General features: G+C 36.2%; 3 protein-coding genes across 3 annotated transcripts; all 3 read left to right on the top strand.

The window, feature by feature from the left end:
• The first annotated feature begins 441 nt into the window (after nt 1-441).
• LOC106138743 (uncharacterized) lies at nt 442-7250 on the top strand. Its single transcript, XM_013340012.2, has 4 exons — nt 442-547; nt 4674-4797; nt 5283-5390; nt 7082-7250. Exons 1-4 carry the CDS (start codon nt 541-543, stop codon nt 7248-7250), a joined length of 408 nt encoding a protein of 135 aa, XP_013195466.1. The 5' UTR covers nt 442-540.
• LOC132903106 (uncharacterized) lies at nt 900-1781 on the top strand. The gene is made up of 2 exons (XM_060950463.1): nt 900-905; nt 1293-1781. Exons 1-2 carry the CDS (start codon nt 900-902, stop codon nt 1779-1781), a joined length of 495 nt encoding a protein of 164 aa, XP_060806446.1.
• Nucleotides 7251-20396: 13146 nt separating the features above from the next.
• Nucleotides 20397-23166, top strand: LOC106138746 (uncharacterized). The gene is made up of 3 exons (XM_013340014.2): nt 20397-20434; nt 20778-20951; nt 22921-23166. The coding sequence occupies exons 1-3, from the start codon at nt 20411-20413 to the stop codon at nt 23164-23166; spliced, it is 444 nt and encodes a 147-aa protein (XP_013195468.2). The 5' UTR covers nt 20397-20410.
• The last annotated feature ends 2121 nt before the right edge of the window (nt 23167-25287 follow it).

Genomic DNA, 25287 nt, shown 5'->3' with positions numbered 1-25287 from the left:
GGAAAATGCTAAGTTCAAACGGCTAAAGCCATGGGCAAAGTCTAGTGTAAACTAAATAAAGTCATGCGTATATGAAATATTAATTTTTTAAGACTTTGGATTAAGCACACTAATAACATTTATTCAAAGCTTTTTAATTTAATTGAATTTTGAGATAAACTTGCGTTTGATAGATGGCAAAAAATATGTTTTTGAAAATTATGAGTAGTATAATACTCGTAGCAAAAATTTGTCAATACTAAAAGTATATGATTTCTTGACCAAAGGATTTTTTCTTGTTATATTGATGATATCGCTGTTTGCGTTTCAAATAGCTTGTTAAACCTTATCCGCTTTGCAAACGGTGCTGGTTTCAATCTTATCGGAGTTTCGATTGCAACAATGGCCGATTGTTTACCGAGAACCGAGCAGTATATAAAACATTTGTACCCAAATCTCCTAAACATTAACTTTTCAGGAAAACATCACTGGGCAGGTTTTCTAAAACGCCAGTGTAATGTTGCAAAAATAATAGTGTGTAGTATCAAGAAAAATTGGGAAATGGAAAGTAAGTTCAGGACATATTTCTTTTCCATAGAGTCAAAATCGACTGTGACATTTTTAAAGCTTTGGACACTTAAAATGTTTAAATTAATAAGGCGTTGCGCGTGAGTAGCTAGCTAGTTTTAAAGTCACTGACTGAATAAGTACACAGACACAACCAAAAAATTTTACAACGGAATTAATAATTTTGAATCTTGAAAATATACTTTGAAATCTTTATTTTTTATGATCATTTCATGAGATGATACAAATCATAGGTACTTGTTGGACAAGTTCCCACTATATATGTTTTTCATAATAGATTTTTTTGGATAAGTTTATTAAATATAGATATTCTATTATAACAACAGATTGTAATGCATGCAAAAGAAAAAATGCGAAAGTTATTTCACGGTTTTGCAATTTTCAATTTCGTTTTATTGACTTTTATATTTGTTGTATTTTATAGTTTATTATTTGAAAACTAACAGCATTACAAAAAGCAAAAGGACTGTTTTATCACGTCCATATAAAGCTTTTAAAGAATAAAAAATTGTAATTTCTGATTAATTATTATATGAGGTATTGATTCTTCTATCAATGCAAACAATATTGGACTTGAAACTTAAAGAATCAAAATTTTGTTAAACTTTAAGATACCTAACATTTATTACAATACAGTTCAAATTTATACCAATAATAATTCAGTTGATGAATAAAAACTGAAAACGTGTGAATGTTCTAATGTGTAACATTGTAAGCTTACCTAGAGGAAGAAAATAATGTATGGACTCCTTTCAGAATACCTCACCATTATTATTTTAATTACCTCAGCCGAGGCTTTAAAAAGTAGGTATTTATCACCCAACCTGGATTCCGAACCCACTATATCAATCTTATACGCCAGAGACAAAAGAAGTGACCAAATAACAAATGAATGTCTCACGGAAATGTACCCAAGAAATTTGTACAAATATCCTTTAAATATCGACAGGAATGATATCCCCTGTATCATACATTGCGTGTTAAAGAAGTTCGGAATTATGACTAATGATGGATACATTAATATAAGAAACTATTACAGAAGAGTGCAAGCCATACATAGATACGATCCAAGAATTTTAATATCAGACGTGGGTGATACGTGCGCTCAGAACATTAACGCTATGAACTTGGACCATGATGTGTGCAAAAAGGCAAAAATTTTCAACGATTGTACACAGTTGTACGCGATATCTTTCAGAGAACCAGAGTGGTAGGAATTACTATTGTATATTGTAGGTAATTGAAACAAACCACTCATAATGCTAGCGTATAGTTATAGTAGAGGTGTCTGCGTGATCGTAGAACCAATTGTTAATTTATGTTTATATTTTCATAAATATATTGACTGAATGCTTTGTTTTATTATAAAATTATATTTGAACTAAGATTATTTAGGTACAATTAAGCGAATTCGACGATTCGTCAATACATTTTAGGTACCTCAACTTATAAGATATATAAGAAAAAATAATAGCGAAAAAACTTATCCTCCAACTCACGAAAGACCGAAATCAAACGAAAAGAAGATTTAATGAACCAAGTTTATTTATTGTATTTTAGTTCAACTGCATGTAGAAACATCCAGTTGTCCATCCAAGAGTCTTGTGACTACTAGTTATGTCTACCCCGTAAAAAAGGATTACCCAAGAAAGATCACTTGTTGGCCTGACAATCTTATTAATCGTTGTTTGCTAACGGTTACATCAGTCGAAAAGATTGAAAGACCTCACTACCTGGATAGCTTATTAGTGATAGTGTTGAGATTCAGATAGTGACAAGCTTATATCATATAGCTTATAGCCTACGTGAAGAATCTCAAGTTTAATATCCTCGCCCTTAATCGGCTTTTAATTTCTGCAAGGAAAGAGAAACGCTTGGCACACACTATGATTTTTCTACGCTTTCAGACCAACACGAAAGTAAAAACACACAGATGTTGATGTTAAAAATATTAAAATTATGATTAGGTACATACCTATACGTTGTTTAAAAACCTGAGTCGAGTCAACAAATTTCTTACAAAGAGAAAAAAAAGTCTATTTTACCGAAAACCTTGTAGATGGGCTTCATTACACCGGAAGATATAATTTATTGCTTATACCTTCTCATTAGAGGAACTATTGTATCCATAGAGTGCACGAATGGTCCAATAAAGAGTTTGTCAGCCGTGTAGCTAATTCTTATTTTTTACTAAACTTAAACAATGGATCCCGCAAAGTTCCATGCTCACGAGTATTTTATGAAATCGTCACTTAGCGCACACATATTCCCTAAACCACAAAAGGTTTGGTTAGGGTTGTACGTTATATGTCAATCTATCGGTCAGTGTATTTGTATAGTAGGTATATTTTTCTGATTTAAATTTAACGAGGAAATATTTTGATTATTGTTTTCATTAGACATACGAATTGTAAGCCTAGAGTATAGGATTATCAATAGAGTTATTCATTGCTTTAGAAGACGCACTAAGCCACAGTTTTGAGTGGCCATCTAGTTGTCGTAAAGATGAATCATTTCAGAAGCTCAATTTAAAAGAGGCCATAGGTATGTACTTGACAAAATTTGATTTCAAGGAACCATTACAAGATAAATCCATAATTTTCATGGCTTCTTTATTCGCTGTGATTTCAAATAAATCATTCTTTTTCTACCACAAACTGGTCTTCTTGTTTTTAGACAACTTAGCAGCTAAATAACTGAACAATTTGACATATGCCGAACATACATTACATTCACTGGATTAGTGAAAGTTTTGACATTATACTTATGATGTATATACCTATACCTTATCTTGTTGATTCTGATATGTTAGTAAAACTGCAATATTTTGGTCATATAATGCGTAATGGCAAATATCACCTTCTACAGTTAATACTGCAAGAAAGATTCAGGGAAGTCGAAAGCCTGGCAAAAGACCGTACCTCATGGCTCAAAAAACTAAGACAGTTGTTTAAGACGAGCACTAGATCGCTGTTTAGAGGTGCAACGTCTAAAATTTTAGTAGCCGTAGTGATAGCAAACCTCTAGCAGGAGACGGCACCAAAAGCAGAAGGGAAACTATTACTGATTTCTACAAAAACAAAAATAAATCCAATATGTTGCAACTAAACATCAAAGTAACTACGTTTTGATCGTGCATGCGCACTCTATAGTTATAATATACTAACCCTGACCCTTCCAAATCCCTGCAGAGAAACGAGGTATCCCGAATCCTCCCGGTAAATGCCAAAATCCAGGGATATAGCCGCACTCAATCTTGACCCCAATACGATTTAAATTGAAGTCTTAATAAACCAAATATGTACCATTATTATTTCATATCCCACTTTTGGACTAAAGCCTCCTCCAAGTACATAGATTTATTTTGCAAAGACCGCAAGATAGATTGGCGAATCATCCTTCGGACAGTGTCCCAGCATTGCGGCCTGAAGATGAGCAAAGTATCCACATATCTTAGAATACAACCTATTTCCCGGAGGGTAGGCAGAGACTATATCTTTCCTCAATGAGGAGAGGGATGCAACCGTTGCCTTCCATTACTTGTTAGATCTATATTTTGACTACTCTGCGAGACTTTTTAGTGGTTTGATCGAAATCAGCCTCCTAGCAACATTTATAAGTTCTCTCTCTTCATATATTTCTCTACCTATTTTTGACGGCTTGTTTGGCGCAGTTTTCGGATTCTCACCACTGAACCAAAAGGACTGGGATTAGATTACTGGTCAGACCATGAAAGAAAACGAACTGTTTCTGATTTGCCTAGTCTTGATTGTTTGTCTATTTATCATAAAATATAGTAACATACATACATACATAAAATCACGCCTCTTCCCGCGATCTCTGCATACTTCTTTCGCTTCATCCACATATAGTAACGTTGGGTAAGTATCTTGGAAGAAAAGTCTCAAACTCACTTTGGGGGTAATCTGCCCACGTAGCATAACACGCGCAATGCCGTTTTTACCGCGCGATAAACTATAGCTGTTTTGCTTTTTATATGGACGTGAATCAGAACAGCGACAGATTATCGCGCGATAAAAACGGCGTCGCGCGTGCAATGATATATATTTATTACTTATTTCTTGTTATAATTGTTTGAATTTCAGAAGCAGTCATCCTGTTGATGCTGGCAGTCACATCCAATGCTCGGATCTCAGTCATGTACGCCCACGACCGAGTCAGCGACGTGATGGCGGAACAATGCTACAAGGAAATGTTCTCCAATTCTAAGTAATAATATTTGTATTTTGGTATTTTTAAATACTATATCATAGGGTTTTGTAAAGAATTGAAGCTTGGTTTCCGACACTTTGGAATAAAACTACTCCAACTGTTTTACATCTTTAAAAAGACAACTAAGGGAATAGACATATTCAGCTAGATTTTACCATCCATTGCATATAATATTGGTTAGGTTTCTCTGCAAATGCTGCTGAGGACAGACGGGAGTCCTGACTTACCCAATCCAGGTTCATATAGGATAGGTGAAGATGTTAACAGGACTAATGCCAAAATGAGGTAGAGGAAGGGGTTCGATAAAGAATTTTTTACTTTTCTGAATGAGCATGTGTTATTTATAGTTGTACCTTCATAAAATATGGTCTCTTCTACTGAAAGATAGGCATGGACCATATCCTTCCGCTTCTATACTTCTTTCGCTTCATACTCGTTCTTCAAGTTCATCACTCAGTCTTTAATAAAGTAATATGTTTCAGGCACGCAGTGGAAATCGAGGAATCTGATGAGCCATGTTTAATCTACTGCGTTTTGAAGAAACTTGGAATCATTAGCACTAACGGAGTCATCAACTTGGACGCTTACAGGTAACAATTATGGTTATCATCTTTCTTTGAAAGGTTAGGTCAAGAGTACCTGAAACCGCCTAGCTTGCATGAAGAAACTTGTGAACTTGGATGAAGCGAAGAAAGTTTGCAGGGATCGTGGAAAGGTGTAGTCTCTGCCTATCCCTCCAGGAGATTTTATGTAATTGTGTATCTTCCTGAATCCCTAGTTGTATCTCTTTAGAGAGGAACCCGCAAAGGCTAGCAACCTGTCACTATCTAAATGTCAATTCCATCATTAAACCATACAGCTGCACGGGGCATACCACTCTTTTTAAAATTGTGGGCTCTGTCTAACCGATAAGGGATAAAGCCGTGAGTATATGTATGAAATATAATTTATTGTTATTTTATTTTTTATATTAATTGATTTATTTGGAATGATACAAATGTACAATTTCTGTTTAATTGTATAATTTCAAATATGTGTTATAATATTTAAGTCCTAACAAACGATTTAACAGTAAGGAATACAAGTTTGAATTTACTTTGCATCTTATCGCGCCCGCTCTGAATATCAAAGAACTATACTCGGAACGTCTCTGAGCCATTCACTGCTGGAAATCAATTAAATCCATTGAAAGTGTTAACCGGAATGCAATTTACTGGTTGCTTGGTTCGTTAAATCGAATTTCTGAAGAGGATAGATTTGTTCACTATATTTTAACATTTTTGTCATTTTATATATTCACGCTCTTTATAGCGCAGCGGTAGTATGCTTGTCTGTGACACTGGAAGACTCGGGTTTGAATCCAGGCCAGAGCATAATGAAAATTGAACGGATTTCTGATTGGCCTACGTCTTGGATGTTTATAAAATATAGTATCGTTAAGCTAGTTTCTCGTAACACAAGTATTTCTTGAGACTAACTTCGAGACTAACTCAATCCGTGTAATTTGTCAAAACACAAAAAACCAAATACTTCGTGGATTTTCAGGCTTATAGTTTTCATCAAATGAAATCATCATGGCATGAAAGCGATTATATACATATTTGTATGTCTGATATGATTTCGGACCTATTTTTCTCATTACATCATTTTCTAGATAAGCCATAGCGAACAGTCTCGAAAAGACTGAATGGTTTCTTTCTTAACAAGACGTTCCCATTGCAATATTTAATTAGTTATTCTAGCTGCAAATTCAAGCAACAAGATGTGTGATCAGGATCCAATATAAGTTCCTCTACAAAGATTGCGGAGGTCTGACTTTACAGTCTAAAGACTCTAGAGCTTAAACGAAACGACTACTCGTTAAAATCGTGACTTACAAACTTCGTGGTCGTGATAATAGGTATAACGCACACAATTATTGATTTTGTCCAGATTTTGTTAAAAATTCTGACTTACCCACTCCGTACATACATACATATAATCACGTCTATATCCCTCGCGGGTTAGACAGAGCCAACAGTCCCGTAAACACTGATAGGCCACGTTCAGCTATTTGGCTTTAAGATAGAATTGAGAAATTTAAATAGTGACAGGTTGCTAGCCCATCGCCAAAAAAAGAATCCCAAGTATGTAAGCCTATCCCTTAGTCGCCTTTTACGACATCCATGGGAAAGAGATAGAGTGGTCCTATTCTTTTTTGTATTGGTGCCGGGAACCACACGGCACCCACTCCGTGGTTGCAATAATAGATACTCAATGCACAATTGTTGATTTCGTCCAGAAAGCGAGTCCAAATCTACCATCAGCTGGACCAGAGGGACATGGTGGGAGACTTCGGCAACGCGTGCGTGGAGGCGGCGGAAGCGGCCCAGCACAAACAAGACGTCTGCAGGAAAGCCAAGGTGTTCAACGACTGCACGCATCTGTACCGGGTTTTATTGGCTAAATAAATTTATTTTTTTTAAATTCTAGCTTTTTATTAACCGCCTTAAAAAAAGGTGGTTCTTAGTTTTACTTTTACGTATTAATTATATATATTTAACCGATTTAGATGCGGTTTCCAGGAAAGTTTTTGTTCCTTTTTCCACATCAGTGGGACTAGATGAAAATGGCAGCAGAATTCCTGAATTAAAAAATTGGTACCTTAGAGTTTGTAATCTGTTTGCCTAATCCGCTCCATAGTACAGAACAGAATAAGACCTGCGTTTAATTCCATTGTCTGAAGTCTGCGCAAACAATGACGGAACAAAACAATTGGTTTATATTGGAAATGTTCGGGAATTCATTTAATTGTGATCCTTTCAATTCATCGTGACAGCGCAAAGGGATGACTTGAAAATTGAACAACGGTTTTTATAACGTTATTTTTACTCGTATTTATGTAGCTAATAAGTCCATGTAGATGCCCGAGGCAATTATTGAGCAACATATTTTTTTTTACAATTCCGCATAATAAGCATTTTGATGATGTCATCTTTATCTGTAAGACAAGCCTGTATCGCGAACAAGATTCTTTTTGTATTTTTTAAAATATATAAGAAGATATTCACTTAAACAGATATTGAGTATCTATCAAAAAGTGTTAATAAACATGACCTTTATTGGCTCTGCCTACTCATATGGGATGAAGATATGATATTTCTATTTTCCTATATCTTTTTATTTCTTTATAACGATAATAGCATGTAAAATAACAACCTCTTCACTTCTTGATTTTTTTTCGACATACATATATCTAGTTACACACATGGAAACAATTTAATTTACGTAAGTGGAAAAAAGAATTCTTCTTTCACAACTGGTTACCAAAAATCTTCTTTTGTAACTGGTTATGTGAGTTTAGTTGCCAAAGTGGACGATGGGTCAATCTGTAGATATGAAGAAAAAGAAACGACGAAACCTATGGAGAAAAGGCAGTACCCCTTGCACTATTCTCTCGCATACAATTTTATATCTACTTCATTCGTTAATTTTACAAACAAATAAATATCACCGGGCTCATTAATTAGAAATGCAATTTAGGCTGACACAGATTCGATCCATTACGAAATTCTGTGGTTTTACCCAACACAGAGCTTCGCGCTGGCTTCAGTCACTGCTCTGTGTAACGGATCTATGAATGCAGATACCTCTATCAAAGTCAGATTAAGGTACATTGGCAGATATGAACCCAGAGAAGTAACTAATTAGCTTTGCTTGCATTTATGTCTTACTCTAATCTTATCATTTTTAACCCTCGACGAAAAAAGAGATGTTATTCACTAACACGTCACCATTCATGGATTTTCGCAAATTCATCTGCTTTTAACGCTTTAAATATTAAATAGAAAAATAAACAGGGACTGTCGCTTACAAAGAAACCTGACCCCTTATTCATATAAACCAACACCATACGGTCGAGTTTCTTTGCATACGACTGTCCCTTTTTCGCATATTTTAAATCACACAGTTGAAACCATTCAAAAAGCTTCGCAAAATGTTTAAATATTTATATTGGTGCCAGGAACCGCACGGCACTATGTATACGTGTGTAAAAAAAAATATAGGTTATTTATACCTATATATAAAGGAATAAAATTATCTTATTTACTGTTGTACAAATTGGTTTAATTAAATACCATATCTTTCCCATGGATGTCGTAAAAAGCGACTAAGGGATAGGCTTACAAACTTGGGATTCTTTTTTAGGCGATGGGCTAGCAACCTGTCACTATTTGAATCTCAATTCTATCATTAAGCCAAATAGCTAAAAGTGGCCAGTCAGTCTTTTCAAGACTCTTGGCTCTGTCTAACCCGCAAGGGATATAGACGTGACCATATGTATGTATGTATTAATATTTAACATTGGTAGGTACTTCTTCGACAGTTTTCCAATCAAAATAGCCTATATTATGTAAAAATACATAACACTGAGCTATTCAAAGGCACATACAATCAGACAGTGTTGCCATTAATAGAATTCCTTATCGTCAAATAAGTGTAGGTTTGAATGAAATCTTTGATGTGGTTTCTGAGTATTTGCGAACTTGGAGAGTAATCAACGAACGGAATACGGAAAATATTTCTCTAGATTAAAGTTTAATAGCTTCCGCCCGTGACTTTGTCCGCATGAATAAATTTAACAGGTAAGACTTTAATTATAACTTTAACTCTTAACCTTTTACGGGAGTTTTATGAGCAACTAAAAATTTTTAATTGCCTGATATTTTTTTATGTTGTACTGAAGAAACGTTTAAGTTGGACATATAGCTAACAGCTGAACGTGGGCTATCAGTCTTTTAGAGACTATTGGCTCTGTCTTCCCCGCAAGGGATATATATAAACGTGATTATTGTATGTATGGACAGATATGAAAGGCAAATCTTTAAAAGTTTAGCTAAGATTATAAAAAATGTTACTAGGTAGGCGTTTAGACCAAAAGTTACAAATTCAAGACGTAGACCTTTAGTGTGGCTGTCTGTTAAGCTGTTACGGCTTCACTAAACCGTATTTGATGAAATTAGGTAAATACTCGAGTTTAAATATAAACATGACGTATAATAAGGTTTTGTTTTACTATTTGGCTTCGCATCCCCGAGTCTGTGTTGAACTGTGAAACAATAATTATTTCACAGTAACGAAGTCGCGTTTTTATTCACAAGGAAAAATGGAGGAAGGTCTAGCTGTAGAGATGCGGTAAACGTAGGTCGATGAACAGCTGAAACATAACTAACGCTAACCGTCTTGTGCAAGGATACATTACAGATATACATATATACTAATTTTATAAAGCTGAAGAGTTTGTTTGTTTGTTTGAACGCGCTAATCTCAGGAACTACTGGTTTGAAATGAAAAATTCATTTTGTGTTGAATAGACCATTTATCGAGGAAAGCTTTAGGCCAGTTTAGGCTATAAAACATCACGCTGCAACTATTAGGAGCGAAGAAATATTGGAAAATGTGAAAAAAAATGCGGAAAATTATTCATCCTTGAGGGCTCCAATAACTATTCCACGCGGACGAAGTCGCGGGCATAGCTAGTAGGTAATAAGTAGAAGGTAAGACAGGAGAAATGCGCGGTTATATCTGAAACCTCAGAATATCGGTCGCAAAGAGCTGCGCAAACAAGCACTCAGAATACAAATTCAATTTATTGTTTGTGAGCACATGGATTCTTGAGAACAGGATTTTATTGGGAAATTCCTGGATTTTACACTGAACTCGTAGGAATTGTCGACGATGGAAGAGATTTGAGATTTCCGAACTTATTTGCGGAGCTTGGTATTTCGTTTTATGGCTTCAGGTTAGAGCGAGTTCAGGCATGCGACATCGTGTTAGCAAATTCCATACTCTGTATTTCACAACTTTTAAGTTGTTGGATTGTATGCGTTTATATTCATACAATATATATTTTTTTAAGTTTTGAATAGACATACTTAAAATCATGTCTGTTTCCCGATAGGGTAGACAGAGATTACATCTTCTCATTTATCATGACCCCCATATAGTTCTTTTGCTTCATCCAGATTCATTACTCTCTTCTCGAAGAGCTGGTTAAGAATACTTATGACCTGCACTTTCGCCAGGACTTCTCTCATTTCATCAACGTTCCCATTCACACTCTCTTTTCGATTTAATTACCAAATGTATTTCGTCATTCTCTCATAAAGATGTGAGTGTGTAAATAAAAAAATAAATAAATACTAGCTGTCCCGACAAACGTTGTTTTGCGGTATAAATATTTTTTAGGTAATTTCTAGTTAAAAAACATGTTAAGAGTGGACAACCCTTATCACTAAGGGGTATGATAGCTGTTGGCCGATTCTCAGACCTACTCAATATGCTCATAAAATTTCATGAGAATCGGTCAAGCCGTTTCGGAGGAGTACGGGAACGAATATTGTGACAAGAGAATTTTATAAATAAGATATGAACAGATCACACAGATTGAGTTAGCCCTGAAGTAAGTTCGGTACTTGTGTTACGAGATACTAACTCAACGATACAACAGAAGTAATACGTAAGTACGTAATGTATAAGTATTATATTACACTAAATCCATTTGAGAGAATAAACAAAAATAGTCCAAATTGAGACAAAATAAATCAGATATCATGATGGATGTTTGGTATAATGTAAGCACATTTGTGATGTTATTATAATCACATTCCGAGAAAAAAGGTCAATCTATTTGCGTCTGCGAAAATGTAGAAGTGAATTTATCATTTTCAAGTTTATATACGAGAATATCAATGAACTATACATTTGCAAGAAAATCGTATTTATTTATAAAATACTATAAAAAGTGCCGTGTGGTTACCGTCACCAATAAAAAAAAAGAATAGGAGGAATAAAGGAAAGAGATGGAGTGGCCATCTCTTTCCCATGGATTTTGTAAAAGGCGACTAAGGGATATTCTTATAAACTTGGGATTCTTCTTTTAGGCGATTAGGGTTGCCATCTCTAAAATTTGGAAAACCGGACAAGACGCGTGAAAACCCCGGATTTTAGAGTCCGAAAGCCGGACATGTTAACAAGATCTTTTAAACATATACAATGCAATAAAAGATATTTGAATATTAAACAACAAATCAGAAAATTTTTGAAGTTTAGACCTACAGCAATGTTTTTTTTTATTTATTATTATTTTTTTATTTATTAATATTTTCAAACCCGGTCTACAAAAAAAACCTTCCCCGGACGCTGCCCGGACGCCCTCTAAACTAGGACAAATCCGGGGAAACCCGGACGGATGGCAACCCTATAGGCGATGAACTAGCAACCTGTCACTATTTGAATCTCAATTCTATCATCAAGCCAAACAGCTGAGCGTGGCCTATCAGTCTTTTGCAGACTGTTGGTTTTGTCTCCCCTGCAAGGGATATAGACGTGATTACCTAAAGGTATGTATAAAAAGGATATTATTTGAATATGGGCAAAGGCACTTAAGATGTCCTGATATAACACTAGTCGGACTTCAGGAGACAACCTTTGCAGGAGAACCGATCCTGATCCAATAAGGGTAAGATTCAAATGTTGCAAATGTTGCAGAGGTCATATGCGAGTCGCTTCGTGTAAAAACCTGACTCACCCAATCCGAGATCATGGTCAAAGACGCTTTGCGGACAACGACATTAACGGGGTAGACTGGTAGGTCAGGTCAAAATCTGACCCACCAGGAACATATGGTCAAAGGCGCACTCCAGGTAAGAATATAACTTTAACCTAACGCCAAGAGGAATAACAAGAAACAAACTTAATAAATAACAAAACTACATACATACATATGGTCACGTCTATATCCATTGTGGGGTAGACAGAGCCAACAGTCTTGAAAAGACTGATAGGCCACGCTCAGCTATTTGGTATAACAAAACTAGTTGAAATATAATAACGGCTACCTGTATATTAATAGCATATCAAACATCCCAATGACCTTTACTCAATCCCCTCATCAAATATGAAATCTCGTGCCTATACAAACTATTCTGCCGAAATCCGATACTTTATCTACCATCAATATTTACTTTGTTATCAACGAACCTTAATACTGTAGGTAGTCTGCGGTTTACTCATAAACATACATACATACATATAATCACGTCTATATCCCTTGCGGGGTAGACAGAGCCAACAGTATTGAAAAGACTGATAGGCCACGTTCAGCTGTTTGGCTTTATGATACAATTGAGATTCAAATAGTGACAGGTTGCTAGCCCATCGCCTAAAAGAAGAATCCCATGTTTATAAGCCTATCCCTTAGTCGCCTTTTACGACATCCATGGGAACGAGATGGAGTGGTCCTATTTTTTTTTTTTTTTTATTGGTGCCGGGAACCACACGGCACTCTTCTCATAAACATTTCAATGTTAAAGGTCAGAAGAAGACTGACAGTCATCTGGTTTATACCACTGGCACATAGCTGTGACTTGGGTGAAGAAGTTAACTTTTTGGTGATCACATTTCGTTTTTATGAAAAAATTGGTGAAATCCCACAGATCTTCGTATGTTTAAGTTGGAATTATTTCAACTGGATGATCAATGATGATATTTTATTTTTTTGAGTGTGCTTTCCGATACCAATAGAAAAAAGGATAGGACCGCTTCATCTCTTGCTCATGGATTTCGTAAAAGGCAATTAAGGGATAGACTAATACATGTAACTTACACATGTAACATGTACTTATACATATATAAATTGGGCTAACAACCTGCCACTATTTGAATCTCGTTTCTATCATTATGCCAATCAGCTGAACGTGGCCATTCAGTCTTTTTAAAACTGTTGGCACTGTCTATCCCGCAAGGGATATAGACTATATGTAGATATGTATGTATGTAAAACAATCTATTAAAACCAGTAGAAGTTTATATAACAATTTATTTCGAAAAAGCCTACATTAAAATTTTCAGTTGCCGCTCAATAGCTGTGATATAACAAACATGGCGATCTTCTGGATCCAGCAGAAAATAGAACATTTCTTCTTCGCTGGCTCCGGTTCCTCTTCTTCTTCGGCTTTTGGTGCTTCTGTCGTGGTCGTCGTCTCCTCTTGGCAATAAACAACGTTAAATATAAATGTAGCCAGTAACAAAACCAAAAATAACTTCACCAAATTAATATTGATCATTTTCCTTTTTTTTATTTTTAACTGCCAGTACCAATTAGTATTTTTTTCTGCCAATATTACAAAGACAAATTTTTAGTTCTTTTTTTTTGTGTTACGAAAATGTTGTTCCTATTTTGAAAATCTAAACACAAATGGATAGTTATTTAAATATTTGAATCCCACATGACATTTAGATCGTTATCAAAATGGCGGCCTGTGTTTCGCTACCATTAGTTCCGCAAGCAGTAATGATGACCATTCTGTTTGTCATTATATTGCAATTTACTTTATGTTCCGTTTAAAAGTGAAATTAATATATAAATGATCTTTGACATTCCTCCAAACTTTTTAGGATCAACAAGAAGGATTATATCACGTGATGTTAAATTATCTACTGTCATAAAAATAATAAGTACTACGTAATAAGATATTAAGTAGAAGAAGTTTTAAAATAAGAGAATAAAGAAAGGAATATTACATTAAACATTTTTGCGTCAAAGTAGAATCCCAAGAAAGCTTTACCCTTTACTAACATTTACAATAATAAATCATTATTCCACTGAAATAATTTCTTTTTCAATAACCGTAAAACATTACTCACCATTTTGCCCGTCGGGTATTAAATAATTCTCTCTACCAAAATGCCCAAGGAAGGATATTTCTAATAAAACAGATGAAAATAAAACCCCGAGGGGTGATAAAGTCACGTTAAGGGGAAATCCCGGATATGTTTTCATTTCGTGCTAAATTACTTGACTTATTGTTAGGCGACTGAGTGATTTGTCCGTAACTTTGTATTTATTTATAAAAATATGTGAACTGACTCTGTCACGCAACGGTTTTGCGCTTGTCCGGACACCGGAGATCCCAGGTTCGAATCCCGGTCAGTTCATGATGAAAAACAAACTTTTTATTTTTTATCTGTTCAAGTATTTATTTTAAAATATAGTATCGTTAAGTTAGTATCTCGTAACACAAGTTTCGAACTTACTTTCAGGCTAACTCAATCTATTTGATTTCTCCAGTAGGTATATATATTTTTATAACATAGCAACGTCGCTTCCCGCGTCTGTCTCTATGTATGCTTAGATCTTTAAAACTACTTAACGGATTTTGATGCAGTTTTTTGTAATAGATCGAGTGATACAAAAGGAAGATTTATATGTATAAATGCTACCCTATTCTTTTATTTTAACCACATTCTTCAATTAGATGAATCGATCGTTTCATTAATTTATAGTACTCTTACAGTTACAGTTAGCACAGAAACTAATAAACTTAGAAAATAATCATTGGTACATGGCCGAGGCAGGATCGGGATTCGAACCCGGGACCTCCAGTGTCACAAACAAGGGTACTACCGCTGCGCCACAGAGGCCGTAGTACCTAGTTTACATCACACAACCTTTAATAACCTGAATTAAACACGAACTTAAATTAAAGCTGAGGTTACTTTAGGGCCGCTATCTCAGAGCGGTGGTGTCAAAACTTTGTAATGCGATAAAATTGCAATCTTGAGATGAAGCCGGGAAACAGCAGACTTTAGAGCCAGCTACATAATGATTTCCTGTCCCAGAAGAACGGCACGCGCGACGCCATTTTTATTTCGCGTAAAACTATCGCCGTTTCGCATTTTATTAAGACGTGACACGGGACAGCGATAATTTCGCGCGATCAAAACAGCGTGCAATGCTACTCTATTTAACTAACTTTAAAAAATGATGCTCAATTTTCTTAAGTGCATAGGGAAAAAAAGAAAAAATAAACGCGTTGGTATTTTTAAGGTAAGACGCTGTGAGATTTGAATCCATGAATGTTAAAATCCCACTGCGCCCATCAGTCTTTTCCCGGTTACATACATTAGTTGGCATACTAACAAAGTAAGAAAATGTTACTAACATCTCGTTTATACAAATCTGGGTACGGTTCCACTTTAAAAAGGATCACTGTGGTCAGAAAGGAGGAGTTTTGTATAGGAGATTCGTATTTTTTTAAATTATGGGAATTTTAACGGTTGCACCCTCTACCACAAAGCTTAGGAGCCCTGGGTCCGCCTTCTTGTGTATTTGAATATTGGTACATATGTAACTAAATAATGAACGTGTAGGTATTAATTAACATTGCTCGTGAATAAATATAATAAATAAATATATACGGGACAAATTACACAGATTGAGTTAGCCTCGAAGTAAGTTCGAGACTTGTGTTACGAGATACTAACTCAACGATACAATATTTGATAATAAATACTTATAAAGATAAACATCCAAGACCCAGGCCAATCAGAAAAAGTCCTTTTCCCAGCATGCCCTGACCGGGATTCGAACCCAGGACCTCCGGTGTCACAGACCAGAGGTAATACCACTGCGCCACAAAGAGGCCGTCAAACGTAAAACGTCAAATAGTCTACATACATATAATCACGTCTTTATCCTACACGGGGTAGACAAAGCCAACAGTCTCACAAAAGGTACGTTTTAGTGATAAGTTGCTAGCCCATTGCCTAAAAGAAAAATCCCAAGTTTATTAGCAAGTTCCTAACTCGCCTTTTACGATAACAGTTTTGCCATCAGTATTCATAAAGACTACGCATATACAAGATATTTCTATCACAAATAAAGGCAACTTAAGGCGCAGTCCCATACTAAAGTTCCATTAGACGTCGTTCCGGGAACCAAGCACGTTTTATACAGAATAAGCGGGATTCTGAGCTTAGTCCCGCACATCTGTCTTGAGTAACAAAGAGTTACCACATTTACTCACTTGCCTGCAACCTTGTCGCTTGAAAAGAATAAGGTTATATAACATTTAAGCGGAAAACTTATGATTGAAACTTACATTTAACAAATATCACTTAGGTAGATATCGTTAAAGGCGACTTAAAGATTCTTTAAGGTTGTATTATATCTGTTTTGTATGTTTTACTCTATGGTGCAATAAAGAGTTTTATCTATCAATCTACATTATTATATCCTTTATTTCAGCTAGTCATAGTTCCTTTATTGACAGGGTCATGGACGTCGGATGAAGGTCATTTTGACCAAAAGATCGTGGTAATAAAGAACCTAAACAAAAGCCAAACAGATAAACACGTTTATTGCCAAAAAAGTGAGAAGTAAGTAAAGCCAAGCTTTAGCAGAGCAAAATAGAACCGCTCCATCTTTTCCAATCTTACAATGTCTTAGAATGCGAAAAAATATAACAATACATACATAAAGTCACGTCTATATCCCTTGCGTGGTAGACAGAGCCAACAAACAGTCTTCAAATGACTGATAGGCCATGGTCAGCTTTTTGGCTTGATGATAGAATTGAGATTCAAATAGTAGGTCGCTATAGTAGAACCGCCTAAATGAGTCCTCGCCCGCGGAGTACAGGGGCGCGGGGGTATGACGACGAAGGGGAACGAAAGAGGTGCGGGCGGCGGTCGAGCGTAGCGTGTAATACAAGGGGCGAAATGTTACTGGACATTTCTTGAGATATGTGACGTCATAGTGGTTAGCGGCAAACAGGTGAAGATTTTTATTAAAAAAATAATAATGGCTATACAAAATTTGAATGAAACAACTGTAAACTATACAACGTGTTCCTTTTGTTATCCCATAACTCCATGGTATCAACGAGACCACGTACATGAATTAAATAGCATAAGCATTTTTCGATTATTGTTATTTTCAAATTTTTATTTTTCATACAAAACAATTCGATAAAAATGTGATTTTATGATATATAGGTATGATATGTAGGTAAAAAAAAGGTAATAAAGTTATGTATGTAATATTTATTTATGCAAAATTTATCAAAATTATAAATCAATCACTTATGTCCATAATATCACTATCACTGGAACTTGATTCTTCACTTTCACAACAGCCATCATCAGAATCATCAGAATCGTCTTGCACATTAATAATAAAATCAACAACTTCATCTAGGACTCCATCATGTTTGCAATATTCGTCTTCGATTTTAATCACGTGTTTAACACAATTCTCCCATTTCTCTTTGGGATATTCAGCAAATAATCTCTCTAATATTTCTTTTTTCTGGTCCAAATTAGAGTCGATACTTTTTTGTGCTAATTGTCCTTTGATATCACCCCAGACCAACTCAATTGGGTTCAGGTCTGGGTGATATGGAGGCAAACGCAATACTTCGTGTCCGTTTCTTTTCAATACCTCGTCAATTTTGTAAATATCTTCTGTGAAATTACTTTTAATTAATTTATATAAGTCATCCTTTCTAAGTTTTTCATGAAAAGGCACGTTATGTCGTCGTAGCCATTCTTGCATAGTTGGCTTGGTAGAAGCCATAGTTGGCTTTTTCTCTTCTCGAACCGAATGATAAGCTGCGTTGTCCATTACTATGACAGAATTTTGCGGTATATTAGGCATGAGCTTTTCATTTATCCATTTACTGAAATTTGCGAAATTCATAGAATCGTGATAATCACCTGTTTTACATTTGGATTTGAATATCACAAGGGCTCCGTCTACAAATCCAATTTGACCTCCACAATGTACGATGATCAAACGGTCCCCTTTACCAATATGAGATAGAACGCCAAGTTCATCCTTTGATTGCCAACATTTTGAAACGTTATGAGACGCGTTTACATAAGTTTCGTCAAGGTATAAAATATGTCTTCCTTCTCTACGATATTTTTTAATAGTATTTAGGTATTTCCACCTCCACGATGTGATATTTGGCTGTTCGATAAGGAGTTTCCTTTTAGATCCGCATTTCTTAAATTTAAAACCTAGATCATGTAATAATAGCCTTAAATATTCCCTGCCGCAGTGTAATATATTCTCTTCTCTAAGTACAGCGTTCAAAGTTTTCAGAGTAGGTATTTTTTTGAAAATTGTGTAAAACTGAGTGACTTTTCTTCTTACCACTCCTTTTGTGAAATCGTCTATTTCCACTCTTTTTCTACGAACCTGTTTTGGTTTTCTCGGTGATTTAAATCTCTCGTTGTCATTTAATGCTTTCCCTTGTTGTACAATTCTAGATACAGTCTTTTCTGATAGTCCAGTAACTTCTGCTACAGTTTTATTTAAAGGTATATCTTGTTTATATTCATCAGAATTTGGGTCGAGTTTCTTTTTTCTAAAATATTCATATACGTTAAACGCCATTTGTTTGCACTGACTATTAATTCTATGTCCGAAAATATTTCGACTCATCTTGAGAATGTAATCTCATGTATAATTTTCACAAGGCGTCCGCAACTGTCAACACGTGTGATCGCTAACCGCGTAGCGAGCGAACTGAGTTTTTACAAGAATGCGCCCGCCGCCCGCACCTCTCTCGGTCCCCTTCGTCGTCATACCCCCGCGCCCCTGTACTCCGCGGGCGAGGACTCATTTAGGCGGTTCTACTATAGCCGACAAAATTTAACTATTACAATTTCTAAACTATACTAATAATAAATCTCGACGGCCTCTGTGGCGCAGCGGTAGTACGCTTGTCTGTTACACCGGAGGTCCCGGGTTCGAATCCCGGCCAGGGCATGATGAGGGAAGAACTTTTTCTGATTGGCCCGGGTCTTGGATGTTTATCTATGTATATAAGTATTTATTATAAAATATAGTATCGTTGAGTTAGTATCTCGTAACACAAGTCTCGAACTTACTTCGAGGCTAACTCAATCTGTGTAATTTGTCCCGTATATATTTATTTATTTATATATTTATCTACCTAAATAAAATAAAGTATAATTCCTAAACTACAAACTAAAAAGAAATATTAGTTTGGACCCCTTGGTTGGGTTTCCATCACACAGGCAGCATTCCCGCGCTGTATTGCAATAGCAATACGCTGTGCAAGAGAGTTGTCCGCGCGAGATTCTCTTGCTTGCTAGCCCATCGCCTTAAAGAAGAATCCCTACTTTATAAACCCATTCCTTAGTCACCTTGTACGACATACGTGGGAAAGAGAAGGAGTGGTCCTATTTCTTTTTTAATTAGTGCTGGGGTCCCATACTGGACTGTATTAATAAACCAAACTTTATTAATAAAATATAACAATCTATTACGAAAATGTATGACAGGACTAAGTACCGAAGCTATTAAGTTATCGTTATTAATTATCATTAATGCCCTCAGTGTTTTGTTTTCATAGCAACAGCAACAACTTTGTAAAATCTTTCCGCAGCATGTAAACGCTTACATACAGCTGGACTTACTCAAAATACGATTCTCCATTCACAAACTTACGTACCTACCTATGTATGTATATAACAAACAATAGAAATACCTTTTTTTTTTCTAATCAAACCTTATTTGTGCACCTGCGTTTCACAATGCTACAAAATTGCATTCTTGTTATCGAATGCATAACTTTGTATTTCGTTCGGCGTTAAAGCGGTTGCGTTTTATGTTCAGTACCAAATTTTTGTTGAGTGTGCGAATTACAGCGTACGAAAGAAAATGGGGTTTTTCTTGATCAATACTTTTTTTTTTGCTGTTTTGGCGTGTGCGTTTGCTGACCTCAGGCATCACGGTCACGCTTCGGCCGGGACCATGGTCGATTTTACGGATCCTAAGGTACCAGTTGTTTTTTATTTACATACATACATACATATAGTCACGTCTATATCCCTTGCGGGGTAGACAGAGACTAGTCTTGAAAGACTGAATGGCCACGTTCAGCTGTTAGGCTAAATGATGAAATAGTGATTCAAATTGTGACAGGTTGCTAGCCCATATCCCAAGTTTATTAGCCTATCCGTTAGTTGCTTTTTACGACATCCATGGGCTCATACCCATGAATGAGCCATTGCCCATGAGCTAAGAGATGGACATATACATATAATCATATGTATACGTATGTACAAAACTTATCTCGAAGCCTACTTTCGCGACGAATGACTAGTTATTTGATCATCAGGTTCAAGGCCATTTAGACGCTCTGGTCCGCATGGCGCAGTCCTGCGTCATCAGAGTGAGAGCCACGCCCAAAGACGTGAGAGCTTACTTCACCAACTCCTCGCCTGTCTCCCGCTCGGGGCAATGCTTCGCTGCGTGTATGCTGGAGCAGAGTGACGTCATCACCCATGGCAAGGTAATATACGGGGTCATACATACATATGGTCACGTCTATATCCCTTGCGGGGTAGACAGAGCCAACAGTCTTGAAAAGACTGAATGGCCACGTTCAGCTATTTAGCTTAATGATAGAATTGAGATTCAAATAGTGTCCGGTTGCTAGCCCCTCGCCTGAAAAAGAATCCCAAATTTGTAAGCCTATCCCTTAGTCGCCTTTTACGACATTGATGGGAAAGAGATGGAGCGGTCCTATTCTTTTTTGTATTGGTGCCAGGAACCACACGGCATATCATCATATACGGGATCGCTTGTGACATACTGTAGCTTGATCGATGATTTGTGTTGAATCAACACAGAGCATACTGAAAGGTGGGCGTTGCGTCAGGTTGGATGTTATACCTGAGCAACAACGGTTTCACGATGTTGTGTCAGATATTTTTTATGCTCCAATCTGTAGAAACTTTGCCTGTGCAATTAAGCCCTTCTTTTATTGTGTTAGTGGCTTCAAAGCCATTATGATGCCCAGATGGTCGAGACGAGAGTTGTATACGAGCGAGCAGGATATCTGGGACCAACAATAAATGATCCGCCATCTACGCCGCTTCAAAAAACGCAGTGGCCATTTCTAGAGAAAGCCGTTTTTTCCGTTCTCTCCTCACATTTACCTACGGCCAAGAGTAAACGATAATTGCCGTCCAAAAATTTTGAATTCCACCAAGCACAACCTTAGACCCCAAATCGCTTACCAATAGGTATATTGAGATTAAACGCACTCAAATTCCCAAACAAACCAAAAACATAAAAATACGTGCCGCGTGGTTCCCGGCACCAATAAAAAAAAAGAATAGGACCACTGTATCTCGTTCCCATGGATGTCGTAAAAGGCGACTAAGGGATAGGCTTATAAACTTGGGATTCTTCTTTTAGGCGATGGGCTAGCAATCTGTCACTATTTGAATCTCAATTTTATCCTAAAGCCAAACAGCTGAACGTGGCCTATCAGTCATTTCAAGACTCTGTCTACCCCGCAAGGGATATAGACGTTATTATATGTATGTATGTACATAGAAAAATCTATTGACACGATCAATATACAGTGAAAAATATTTTTTTCTATCTAAAGTATTTCTGTTTGAATACTTCTTATTATGCGGAGCGGTTTCTTTCAATTTACAATGGCGGAGGGTAATTGGACTGTTGGGTTTGCATTAGGATGCAATACTTCGCTCACTGATATCTGGGTCTGTGACCCCGCTAATGGGTTTCTATTGGGTCAATTTATTCTGAATCATCTATCCGGTAAAGCGCTTTTTATTTCCACAAACATTTCAATCGGGAACTCCTTAAGGCAAAGTGAGAGGGAGCTATTAGTAGGTTTAATATCTTACCTCTTTTGTTAATTTAAAAGGTTAATTTAAAAAATAAAAGCCTTTAAAAATAGAACGGTTGAAAAGACAAGATGTAAGATATTCATTCAGAAAGGAAAATATTCTTCTTGTAAGCGATGGGCTAGCAACCTGTCACTATTTGAATCTCAATTCTATCATTAAACCAAACAGCTGAACGTGGCCTATTAGTCTTGTCAACGCTGCTAACTCTGGCTACTCCGCAAGACGTGAATATATACATACATACGTACATATGGTCACGTCTATATCCCTGGCGGGGTAGACAGAGCCAACAGTCTTGAAAAGACTGAATGGCCACGTTCAGCTTTTTGACTTAATGATAGAATTAAGATTCAAATAGTACAAGTTGCTAGCCCATCGCCTAAAAAAGAATCCCAAGTTTGTAAGCCCTTAGTCGCCTTTTACAACATCCATGGGAAAGAGTATATCAGTCTTTAAAAGACTGTTGGCTCTGTCTACCCCGCAAGGGATATAGACGTGATTATATGTACGTATGTATGGGAAAGAGATGGACTGGTTCTATTCTTTTTTGTATTGGTGCCGGTATATATGTAGGTATATATGTATGATTCACAGGTAAATCGAGAACTACTCGTGCACCTGGCCAGTTTAGTGAACGGGAAGAACTCACGAGTGGTGCGGAAGCTAAGCAGCATATCCCGACTTTGCCTGGACAGTATCGAGGGCATGTCAGACAGGTGTCAGCTGGCGTCAACGTACAACGACTGTTTGAATGAAAACATGCTGGAGTTCGCATTCCCGCTGGAGATAGCCGAGGAAGCTGTGAGGAAGATGCCGTTCCACCTGATCCAGGCTAAGTAAGTCACTATGTAATTTGTTACTAGGATCCTAAGGGTAACAGAAAAAAATACATATAATCTTTATATTTGTTCACCAGCTATTGTCCGCGACTTGGCTCGTGGTGGTCTTCTTTCGCAAATCCCGCAGGAATAATCCTTCTTTTTGTGGTAAATGGTATATAGGAGCATGCGCTTCTAGCATTACTTCTCAGTGCTGTGTGGTTCCCGGTACCAATGTAAAAAAAAGGATAGGACCACTCCATTTCTTTCCCACGGTTGTCGTAAAAAGCGAGTAAGGGATTGGTTTATAAACTTGTAACGACGGGAATATATTACTGTGACCTCCATACGAACCAAAATTTAAGGACAGTTCCGTCCGACAAACGTATTTTTTGACACTTCACATATTTACAGAAATGTATTCACCTTCAGTACGTTAAAGTACATTAAGCACAATAAGGACTGTATAAATCCTTTGCACAATATTAACCTTGAGAATAAGGCGTTGTAATTTATCTTACTCCTAACTTATAGGTATAATATAAAAAATGCGAAATTGAGTTTGTTTGTTACCCCTTAACGGGTGATCTACATACTGAATTAATTTTCTTGAAATATCACTATATAAATAATTAAGAGTCTGAGGAAGGACATATGGTACCTTTCACCTCGATAAAAACTAAAGTTTCCATGGGATTTGAGAAAAATCCGTATTCTTCCGTAGGTGGCGCTAAATTCGTCGCTTTTTGTAACTAGGTATTTAAAACAAACAGTACTTATATTTTTCTGTAATAAGTGCTTTTACAAACTTTACATAATACAAAGATTATTTCAACTAAAAACTAATGTTATTATTTGTGCTATGAATACAAATAAATCTATATTTATTCCTTTCTTCCTGCGATACTTATATATATCTTTTCAAAAGAAAATCACTAACAGATAAAAGTCGCTTACAACTTGAAACTAGTTAATGAAACTTTAACTCTGCTTCTTTCGAATGATAAAAGTAATGCGTTCGTTTTGTTTTCGCAAAACTTAATCTACGACGCAACTTTCAGCTAATTTGTCAACAACTTCCATCGGATCTTAATGAAATTAAAAGCTCTTTTAGTACTTAGAAGAGTTAGTACTTTATTTTTGTGTAATCTTTCAATATGTTACATACATACAAAAATATCTTATCTTCATCTCTCATAGAATAGACAGAGCAGATACATAACATACATACATACATAATATCACGCCTCTTTCCCGGAGGGGTAGGCAGAGACTACCTCTTTCCACTTGCCACGATCTCTGCATACTTCTTTCGCTTCGTCCACATTCATAACTCTCTTCATACAAGCTCGGCGGTTTCGGGTACTTTTGACAGAGCCGATATAGTCACGAAACTAAAACGCCGTTTCATGGATGCCTTAATGATGTGACTGAGATTTGTAAATAACTAGGCTTCCTCTAAGAGTCCCAAATTTATAAGCCTCTTCCTTAGTTGACCTTTAGTTAATCTATTTGTGTAAAACACGGCAAAATTGGAGTGAATAAAATAAATGGTTAAAACTTTTACTTTTTACCGCCATTTTAATGATTTCCACAAATCGGTGCTATGTCACAAAATTGTATAAAACAATCATATCACAAAATCATAAACATTTTGGCACAAAAGTATAAATAACTCACGTAAAATCACTCGCCAACAAAGTTTCTATTGTAACTTTGCCATTAGCAATTTTAAAAGTTCTGACATAAAAAATTAAGGTCGATCTTCCGGGTCACTTTTAGCATTAATTAAAGATTAAAAAGCCCTCAAATCTTCCAGTCTGATCACAAAACACCGCCTTAATCTAATTCGGGAGGGATCTGCCTGTGACGCGAGACATTTATCCCAACTTATTCCAACACTGATAAAGCATAAAGTAAAGACGCCTCTTCTATGTTACTTTTTAATCTCTATTTCTGTTCCAGTTTACAATGTTACATAATACTCTTAATAAGCAAACAAATATGTTATTTGTGATCTTAGCACGTGAAAAGGCTGTGAAACAGTTTTAAATCTGGCATTTTGCTTGTATTTTGGAATTCCAAGAAGAGCCTAGAATACAATTTTATATTCTGGGGGAATATAAAATTATATCCGAAATAT

The sequence above is a fragment of the Amyelois transitella genome, chromosome 21 (assembly GCF_032362555.1).
Source record: "Amyelois transitella isolate CPQ chromosome 21, ilAmyTran1.1, whole genome shotgun sequence".
In the NCBI taxonomy this organism is placed as follows: Eukaryota; Metazoa; Arthropoda; class Insecta; order Lepidoptera; family Pyralidae; genus Amyelois; species Amyelois transitella.
This window is presented reverse-complemented; position numbering and strand designations above follow the sequence as displayed.